We start from the raw sequence: 10,836 nt of genomic DNA on the forward strand, positions 1-10,836 counted from the left end.
TTCATTATCAACTTGAGTCTCAGGCCGTCCACGGGGCTCGTTCTGCAGATCGAAATTTCCAGAACAAAAACGTTGGAACCAAAAACGAACTGTGTTTTCTTTTGCAACACGACCGCCATACACATCATTCACCCTTCGAGTCGTTTCCGCAGCACGAGTGCCACGGCGGAACTCGTACTCGTAAATAATGCGATATTTTAAGTTTTCCATTTTGTAAAATGAGTGACGCAAACAGAAAAAAACAGAAGAAAAAAAACAAATGAATGACGGTCATCGAACCACAAATACATGAGTCTATAGCTGTACAAATTTGAATATGGAATTCCTTACCAAAGAGGAGAAATTCGTGATTAAAGTGGCCAGTACGAAAAACGCCAATTTCATATGTAAGGACCTAATATATATAATTTTAAAGATAACAGTTACTTCATAGTATGAAGGTTGATAAGTACGAAATAAGTTGCATACACGGTGGAATATTTTTACACGGTTGCTGATCCAGACGTTTTTTACAACCACTAAAGATTTCAGACGAAGGAAATAGAAAAGATTAATATAGTTCATATTATCTAGATGTCAAAGTTTTATCTTTAAAATTCAAAAATAAATGTTTTATGATTCAAAGATCTTTGTCACAACAAAACTGTCAAAAAGTAAAAAAGTCATTTGTGTTTGCTTTGTCAAACAATAGCAATCGTTGCATATTTTTTTGGACTAGAAAATAGAAATCGTTTATTGTGAAAGATCTACGATGCTCTTAAAAACTTTATTCATCTAAAATACCAAATATTTTAAGAAATGACGATTTAAAAATAGTAATTATTTAAGTAACAGTGAATCTATCAGTATGTTTTAGTTTATTAAGTGTTAAGTTAGCCGGTACAACAAAATGTTTCATTTAGTGTTAATACAAGCTATATCTCTTCTATCTTTATCAATAAACAATGTATCAGGAGTACAAGCGATTGGTGGTTTAATTCGGTCCCAAAAAGGAATATATTCTGTAGATTTGGGTGGATGTGGTAATATTCAAAAAGAATGTTCAAGTTTGCGTGACGACCTTAATATTTTGTCTTGTGCACTAAATGCAACACGTAACAATAAAACACAGGCTAGCTTACTTTGTCAACACAAAGTATGGATGCACCAGGCTGAATTACTTGATAATGCCTACATAGATTACAAAATCAAAGAACCATGCCAAGATGAAGCTGCTATAATAGATTGCTTGAATCCTTCCGATTTAAGTATAGATTGCATTTTAAAAAGGAAGCCCAGTGTGAAAGATAAAACATGTTTGAATCTCATTGACAAAATAGAGTTATTAATTTTTAATGACTGGTTAATAACAGGCAACTTTTTAAGACACTGCTTTGATGACATTAACACATACAGTTGTGGCAGAATTCCTACAGACTTAAGGAGTATGTCACAATCTCAGACATTAAATTGTCTACAAGGATTAGTTGAAAATCTCCGTCCTGAGTGCCAATCTGAAATTATAGTACTGAATGAACTGAAATATAACACTATACAATTGGATAAAATTGTTTTTGCTGCTTGTAATGTAGATGGGAAAAACTTTTGTGCTGATGAAGTGCCTGGTTCCAGATTAATGTATAAATGTCTTGTTAGACATAAATATGAAAAAGGTTACAATTTTTCATTAGTTTGATTTAGTCATGATTTTATTGTAATTACTTTACATTTTAAAATTATTGGTTTCAGGTATGACAAAAACATGTCAAGATCAACTATTTTATGTCCAACGAAATGTGGTTAACAATTACAAAAATAGTAAAGGATTAGTTAAGTCTTGTAAAGATGACATCAGAAAATATCGCTGTAGGAAAGGTGTGGTGGAAGACAAAGAAGTGAGACTTGCACAAATATTGTTATGTTTGGAAAATATATCTCGAAATGACAGCACAAAATTGACACCTGAGTGCATTGCAGAAATGACAGATCATAGAAAGATGTTAATGGAAGATTACAGGCTATCTACTGAATTGATGCAAAACTGTGCAAATGATATAACAAGCTTGTGCAGAGGCATTGCAGCTGAAGGCAAAATAATACACTGTTTAATGGAGCATGCTAGACCTAAGAAGAAAAAGGAAAAAAGAATAAGTGTGACTTGTCAAAGGTCATTAGAAGCTTTGGTTCAAGAAGCAGATCCTGGAGAAGATTGGAGAGTAGATCCTATTTTACGTAAAGCATGTAAACCTGTAGTTGATAAAGCTTGCAGGGAAATTAATGGTGGTAATGGTAGGGTTATGTCATGTTTGATGGAAAAGCTTGGAACTGAATCGATGACACCTGACTGTGAAACTGCATTGCTGCAAATTCAATATTTTATATCAAGAGATTTCAAACTTGATCCCCAATTATATAAAGCATGTATATATGATGCTGTGACTCAATGCAAAGCTAAACTACAATGGGCTGATGCTAGTGAACATCAATCAGCAAAAGATCCTTTAATTCTCCCATGTTTATATAATTATGCATATAATTCTGCACTAAGAGGTATATTAAAACCTGCATGTGAACAGCAAGTCCGGAGAGTAATGAGGCAGAGGGCTGTTAGTGTAGATTTGTTACCTGAAATTGAAGACCTTTGTATTGATGATTTGACTAATTTGTGTTTTGAGAATACAGGTAAAGGTGAAGAAATAATGTGTTTACAAAATAAAATTAAAGATTTGTCACCTAAATGCCGAGAAGTAGTAACAAATTTCACTGAAACACAAAGTGGACACATTGAACTCAATGCTATTGTTAGCACCAACTGTCGAATACCTATAGAAAAACTGTGTTCATCAGAACTAAACAGTAAAAAAGATGATGATGATGTACTGGATTGTTTGATTGCTCACAAAAATGATGCACAAGTAAAGGCAAATGTAAAATGCAGAGCAGCAATAGAACATGAACAGTTAATTGCATTAAAAAATTACAGATTTACAAGGAAATTCAAAAATGCTTGCAAATCTTATGTTGTAAGATTCTGTCCTAAAGCACAAACGAAAAGCCAGGTTGTTACATGTTTAAGTGAAATTGTAAGAAATGATACAATTACTCGAAGAAAACACACAATATTTAAAGATTGTCGTCAACAGTTAAGAAGCCAATTATTTCAACAAAAGGAAAACATAGATTTAGATCCGGATCTCAAAGAGGCGTGTTCTAGAGATTTACAAATGTATTGTCCTGCAGTACCTCACGGAGAGTCGGCAGCTTTAGAATGTCTTCAAACTGCTAAAGGAAAGTTAAGTGAAGGATGCAGAAAAGCTATTTTTGTTGTTCGAAAACAAGAGTTTACAGACAATGCTATAGACTATCACTTGATAACCAGCTGTAATGATATGATAGACCTATACTGTCACAATACAGAAGCTTCTAATATTTTAGATTGCCTAAAAGTGAGTTTTCTTCCAATTCTCTTGAATTTCGATTCAATTGAAAATTGAAATGTTAATTTTTTTGTTTGTGAATTATTCTAGGTTCATCGTCAAAAACCAGATTTTGATGAAAATTGTAAGATTGTTATTGTTAATAGAATGATTGAGCAAAACATGGATTATCGTTTCAACAATAATTTGCAAAATGCATGCAAAATGGATATTAAAAAATTTTGTTTCAAGATTATAGGTGAGTAAGTTAATACCATTCTAAACCAATAATACAAAAAAAATTGTATTTATTTATAGTAAAATGATATTTACAGCAACTGAACCACAAGATATTGAATTACAAGGCAAAGTATTGTACTGTCTAAAAGAAAAGTTCAGAGAATCTAAGTTATCTTCTACATGTGAAAATGAACTTGCAAATATATTAAAAGAGCAGGCTTTAAATTACCGTCTGGATCCGTTACTGGGAAAATTGTGTAAAGCAGAAATACAAACCATTTGTTCAACATCAAAAGATTCTGATACAAATGCTGATGGTCAGGTAGGATGTTAATAGACTCATTTTTCTTTTATTTAACATGTTCAATGCTTTTCAATTCGTCTGACAAGTTTTTTTATATAAAGTGGCATGGAACATGTTATCACAAGTTTATGCTATGTTTTTAATCCAAAAATAAATATTTCTTTAGGTAGAAGAATGTTTAAAGAATGCCTTGTTAAGTCATAAAATAGTATCAGCTGAATGTGCTCAGGAAGTTGCACAAATAATAGAGGAAACTGAAGTCGATATTGACGCTGATCCTTTACTAGAGAGAGCATGTGCATTGGATTTATTGAAGTATTGTAAAGAATTAGAACATGGTGCTGGACGACGTAAGTGGTTTTGATTCTCTAAGTAAACTATTTTTGATGTGAAACATCTATAGGATTACTTGTAAACCGAATTGTTGGCGTGGCGACGGGTCGCCACGCTATTCTAAGGTATACATATATAAATTTAATGTGTAGTAGAGTGTACGGTGTGGCGACGGGTCGCCACGCTATACTGAGGTATACATTATTATTATCATCATTATTTTTATCATTATGTATCATTGTCATTATTATTATTATTTTATTATTATTCCACATATTTATTTCTTTTTTAATTTTATATATTTTTCTTAATAAAATCTTAAACAATATTAAAAAAAATATAAAAAATCTGGATACGTCGGCAGCGGAGCCTTGGGCCCAAGCTACCGGCGGTTAGGCCTCCAGAGACAGAAACCTCCTCACAATGCGTGCCGTGCTCAGGAGTACCGCCTTCTGTGCCTGGCCCTTCACCCACTTACCGAGCGAGAGCCTCTCTAGGTGGTGATCGAGGCTCTTCGCGATTAATCCATTCACGGACAGCACTATCGGTACGATAATTGTTGACTCCATATGCCACATGGCTGTAATCTCGTGCGCGAGATCCAAATATTTTGACATCTTGTCTGTCTCTGCCTTCACGAGATTACAGTCATGGGGAATACTTACGTCAACAATTATCGTACGTCTCGCAGATCGATCTATTATCACGATATCAGGCTTATTGGCTACAATAGTCCTGTCCGTGATAATAGATCGATCCCAGTAGAGCGTGATATGACCATCATCGAGAACTGGCTCCGGTGTGTATTTGTAGTACGGCACCTCCGAAGCGATTAGACCATACTTAAGAGCAAGTTGTTGATGGATTATTCTGGCTACTAGGTTGTGTCTGTGCAAGTACTCGGAGTTAGCAAGGCGAGAACAACCGGAAGTGACATGTCTGAGGGACTCGCCAGGGCAGTGGCACAAACGACAGACATCTAGCGTGCCGTCCCTCATAATGTACTTCCGGTAGTTGTTTGTCTTGATAACTTCGTCCATAATTGCACAGACAAAGCCCTCGGTCTCCCCAAAGAGGTCACCGAAACGTAGCCAGTTCACAGAGGCAGGCAGGTCTACATCAGGCCCATGCAGAGCCCGATAAAACCTGCCGTGTAACTCCTTGCTCTTCCATATATCTAAACGCTCGGAGGTGCTCAACACTGGGTGTTTACGCCAGTTCTCGTTATTAAGAGAGAGCGGGGTGAGCCCCTTATCTACTGACACCACATCTCGATGTATCCCCTCATCGATTTTCAGGAAATACTCCCGTAGATTGTATACCTCACGGTTATGCATGTCCTTAGCATTGAGGAGGCCTCGGCCACCACATTTCCGTGGGATATACAATCTCATAACCGATGATCGTGGGTGATGCATCCGATGTGTGGTCAGCATGCAACGGACCCTTCGATCCAAGATCGGTATTTGGTTGAAGGACCTGAAACAGAGACAACATCCTACCACGATACGCTGTGAGGTTTGTTTCCACCTCTGTTGCCTGGTAATACGCGCGCATGACACTCTCGTTTAGTTCTGAAGTCCATCTCATGCGGCGCACTACACCACCGGTAGCGGGGGCCGGGTGCGGGATGCGTCCCGCAGGCCCCAAGCGTGCCGACGGTGGCCGACCACGGCCCCGCACAGGTCTTCGTGGCGGGGTGGACGGCGCTGGCTCCTCCTCACTAGCGGTCGGGGACTCATCTTCTTCCGACGTTGATGGTATTAGGCCCAGCGAGGTGAGCGCAGCAGGTCTTAGGCGTGCGCATCTCCGACGCGGCTCAATTTTGTCCTCTGAATTATGGTTCCTGTATCTTCATTCTATGGTTTTTTGTTGTAAATATTGATATATTATTCTCTTTTGACATGTTATGTGTCATACATATGATTCGGTTTTTACAAGTTTTTGATGTTGCACGCTTTTAGTATTGCTTTATATAGTTCCCAAATGATTTAAATCCTTTTTGAAAATATTCCTGTATTTGTTTTCCGGTATATTGTATTTAAATCTAATTTTTTAATTTTACATTAAAAATTCAGTGACATTTTTCGGTGACGGCCGCTGTCATTATTATTATCATATTCCTTATTCATTTATTATCTTATTATTTATATAATACATTTTATAAAAAAAAAAAAAAAAAATTAACAAAATATATTATATAAAAAATAGTATACCACCGGCTGCGGAATCCCATTACTCAAACAACCAGTGGTCAGGGCTACAGAGACAGGAACCTCCTAACTATGCGTGCGGTTTCTAAAATAACTGCCTTTTGTATCAGGCCCTTAATCCAACTGTTTAGCGAGAGCTTCTTAAGATGTTGGTCGAAGCTCTTCGCTATCAGTCCATTCACCGATACGACTATCGGAATAATGGTAGTCGATTTCATACGCCACATGGCGGTAATCTCGTGAGCCAAGTCTAAGTATTTTAGTAATTTTTCTTTTTCAGCTTTCACGAGATTCTCGTCATGTGGAATAGTGACATCGACTAACATTACACAACCCTCAGACCGGTCTATTATTACTATATCGGGTCTATTGGCAGTAATAGTCCTATCTGTAATAATAGATCGATCCCAGTAGAGCGTGATATAGCTATTTTCCAGAACAGGAGAAGGTTGGTATTGGTAATAAGGTACCTCAGTATCCACAAGAGCATATTTAAGGGCAAGTTGCTGATGGATAATCTTGGCCACTTGGTTGTGTCTATGCAAGTATGCACCGTCCGCAAGTCGAGAACAACCGGAAACGATATGTCTAATAGACTCACCGGGACGACGACATGCCCGACAAATGTCAATCGTACCATCCTTTAGAATATGTTTTCGGTAGTTGTTCGTTACGATGACTTCGTCCATGATTGCAAAGACAAAACCTTCAGTTTCCCCAAAGAGGTTGCTGAAGCGCAGCCAAGCCACGGAGGATAATTGGTCCACATCAGGCCCTGTTAAGGCGCGATGGAACCTACCGTGTAACTCCTTGCTCTTCCATACACTAATGCGGTCTGAGACACTTAGTACCGGTAACCTTCGCCAATTCGTGGTAGCCAAGGAAAGCGGCGTGACTCCTTTGTCCATTGCTACAACATCTTGATACATTCCCACGTTCACCTTAAGGAAATATTCCCTAAGATTGTACACCTCGCGGTTATGCAGGGTCTTGGCATTTAAATAGCCACGACCCCCATGTTTCCGCGGGATGTATAACCTCATTACAGACGAACGTGGATGATGCATCCGGTATGCTGTAAGCAATCGACGAACTTTTCTATCCAATTATCATTATTATTATTATCATTATTATTTATTATTCTTATTCATTTATTATCTTATTATTTATATAATACATTTTATAATAAAAAAAAAATTAACAAAATATATTATATAAAAAATAGTATACCACCGGCTGCGGAATCCCATTACTCAAACAACCAGTGGTGAGGGCTACAGAGACAGGAACCTCCTAACTATGCGTGCGGTTTCTAAAATAACTGCCTTTTGTATCAGGCCCTTAATCCAACTGTTTAGCGAGAGCTTCTTAAGATGTTGGTCGAAGCTCTTCGCTATCAGTCCATTCACCGATACGACTATCGGAATAATGGTAGTCGATTTCATACGCCACATGGCGGTAATCTCGTGAGCCAAGTCTAAGTATTTTAGTAATTTTTCTTTTTCTCATTATTATTATCATTATTATAATTATTACCATTATTATCATAAATATCATTATTATTATTTATTTAATTATAATACTTTATATTTTATGCATATTACTTGTACACACACGATGTTTCACATCTGGCAGGCATCCCATGACGGCTCACAAGTTTTTTTTTGTTCTGATTTACAAAAAATCTAATAAGAGTCAGATTGAAAACATTCTTATGGCAAAGGTTTCATATTGTTTTTTGTTCTTTTTACATATATTAAAATAAATTTAGTTTATCATAATTGTTATTTGATATAATTATATTGTTTAACAAATATGCAAATACAGAAGAAAGTTAATTTTATATAAAATTTTCCTTTTAGGACTCAAATGTTTAAAAATAATATTGAATGATAGTAACAGAAAATTGGAAGCTGAATGTGAAAAACAACTATCAAGCCGTTTGGAAATGTACAGATATGTTGCAGTAAGTTTATTTTGCTACAAGTTGTCGACTGCAACTCCGTCCGTTAAAAAAACGTTATTTGTAGCTATGCTCTACATCTATGTCAAATTTCATCAAGATCCGTTAAGCTGTTCCTGAAATACCTTCTAACAAACATCCATTCAAACATTAGCATTTATAATATTAGTAAGATATTAACTGTGTAAATTATTTTCCAGGCAAATCATGCAGAAAATTTAGGAGACATATACAATGAACTCTCATCATCACCGTCAAAGAAATACTTTCTAGTTGTGGGTATTTCAGTTGTTGGACTAATTTTCATATTTGGTTTATATTGTGGTCGTATGACAAAGCATGCAATGTATGTTAAAAGAAAATAATCCAATTGTGAATCATGTATTATTACAATAAACAAATATTTTTACTTTTGATTTCATTTTTTTATTCATTAAATTCAGATATTTCATCAAAATCCATCTCTTCAAAAGTATTAGTTTTTTCTTTTTTAACTATCTTTGTTTCTTTCTTAATTTCTACCTTATTGCCAACATTAAGAAGTTTCTGACTTTCCTCAAAATATTGATTCGGATGATTAATTCCCAGACCAAGATCAGTGTTGTGAGCTGCATCAAAATATTTACTGCAAGCTATTTGATAATGCCCCTTCTTTGCCATCTCTACTATATCATTCAGAGCTGAAAGCAAAAACATGTAAAAACTTTCATCATTAAATATTTTATTACATTACACCTAAAGCCTTATAATGTATGTATTTTATTGGTACTAACAATAGTGCTAAATGACAGTTACCTTGATTTTCTATTCCATAGCCTTTAAGCCTATTTTTTAAATTGCTCGGATCACAGTGTCTATATGGACATCCATGACAATCCCCTGGACCAACATTATTATTAATAATTTTTAAACAGTTAAAAGCAGAGTAGTTCCTCTTGCTACCTTCTTTACCGTAGTTATATCTTATATTATATGCATACTGCTTTTCAAACTTGTCCAATTCCATTATTTTTGTGAATTCATCTCTCCAGAATCTTAATGAGTCTTCAAGAGTTACCCCGATTCCTTTTAAAAATAGTCCATACTGTAACCTGCCACTATGTTTTAAGTGATGACTTAGTCTTAACTGCTCATGAAGTTGTCTCATACACATAGGAAATGATTTAACTGCGAGAGAATCTAAGGATTCAATTGGGATTGTCACTTTTGTTTCGCTGTAGTCATTTCCGGAATAAGATTGGTGAAGTCCTTTAAGCAAACCAACAAGCCTCTCATCCTGTTCAATTTCTCCCAGATGATGATAAGCAATGGCTAAACTTTGTTTCAAGTGTATCCTGTACTGTGCTGACAAAACAGAAATAAAATCTTTATCAGGTATGTATGCATATCCACCTTGTATATAAACTTTTCGTGCTTTTACCAGATCAAGAACTTCATAAAATTTAACCTTATAAAATTTCAGGGAATCAATCTTTTGGTGCATTGTGGATTCTCTTAAGTACGGCATTAATTCGTTTTTTTCTTCATCTGAAATACTAGTGTAGCATAATTGATTTATTTTAAAAAATTCTTCAACAGCTTTAGGCGACATTGTCATAAATCGCATTTTGAATAATTCTAACTCTCTCGCAACAAACCATCTGCGCAATTCTTCCGTTCTACAATAAGCCAATCTAAGGATAAAATGCCCAATGTGATCTTTACGCCTCGCGAGTAAATCGCTTTCATTGGTTCCACAACCTGACATGTCACATAAATTAGCGTAATATTTTAAACCCTGCGTCCTTAGTTCATTTATGATGAAATCTTTCCACTCATCTGAATATACTCGTAAGCCTTTTAGAGTTGTGGCAGTCGCCAGACATCTTAATAAAGTTAGCCTTTCTAAAGCCAAAGTTTCAAATTCCTGCAGTCTTATGTCTTCTACGGGAGGAATTTTATACATTTGTAGGTCATGTGGGTAACTTTCCAAAAGATTACTTGTGTAAGCGGTTCGTACCGATTTTCTTTTAATTTTTAAATCCATATTTATTTGATTTAAAACAAACACAACGTTCACTAAATTTTTGGCGCGATTTTTTGACAGATAAATCTTGTTTCGTTTTGCTACTTGTGTAACTGATACTGCGATAAGAATACAAAATATGATATGGTTTTATTATTTTAATTATAAATAATATAAAAGTGGACCATTGTTAAACAAAAGTATTATTTTTGTAGTTTAGGACGGGTCTACTAAAAACGAACGTTATGATTGAACATCAATGTTCAAAAATTTCAACTTGTAATATTTCAGCCGAGTCCGGGCTTTCGATACATTTGTTACTTTGCACTGTTGCTATTTAGGAGAATTGATATTAACGATTAAGGTTAACAAAATTTATTGGA

General features: G+C 35.5%; 2 protein-coding genes across 2 annotated transcripts; one reads left to right on the plus strand and one right to left on the minus strand.

Moving 5' to 3' along the window:
* Positions 1-802: 802 nt before the first annotated feature.
* Positions 803-8,841, plus strand: LOC106714280 (Golgi apparatus protein 1). Its single transcript, XM_014507281.2, has 7 exons — positions 803-1,652; positions 1,729-3,425; positions 3,507-3,654; positions 3,731-3,957; positions 4,106-4,289; positions 8,348-8,451; positions 8,649-8,841. Exons 1-7 carry the CDS (start codon positions 890-892, stop codon positions 8,811-8,813), a joined length of 3,288 nt encoding a protein of 1,095 aa, XP_014362767.2. The 5' UTR covers positions 803-889; the 3' UTR covers positions 8,814-8,841.
* Positions 8,842-8,886: 45 nt separating this feature from the next.
* Positions 8,887-10,513, minus strand: LOC106714230 (DNA primase large subunit; the record flags this gene model as incomplete). The annotated part of the gene is made up of 2 exons (XM_014507209.2): positions 9,244-10,513; positions 8,887-9,128 (listed from the first exon to the last, which is right to left on the minus strand). Coding segments are annotated over exons 1-2 (1,473 nt in total), but the record flags the coding sequence as incomplete, so codon positions are not given.
* Between the last annotated feature and the right edge of the window lie 323 nt (positions 10,514-10,836).

Source organism: Papilio machaon, chromosome 1, assembly GCF_912999745.1.
Source record: "Papilio machaon chromosome 1, ilPapMach1.1, whole genome shotgun sequence".
NCBI classification, from domain to species: domain Eukaryota; kingdom Metazoa; phylum Arthropoda; class Insecta; order Lepidoptera; family Papilionidae; genus Papilio; species Papilio machaon.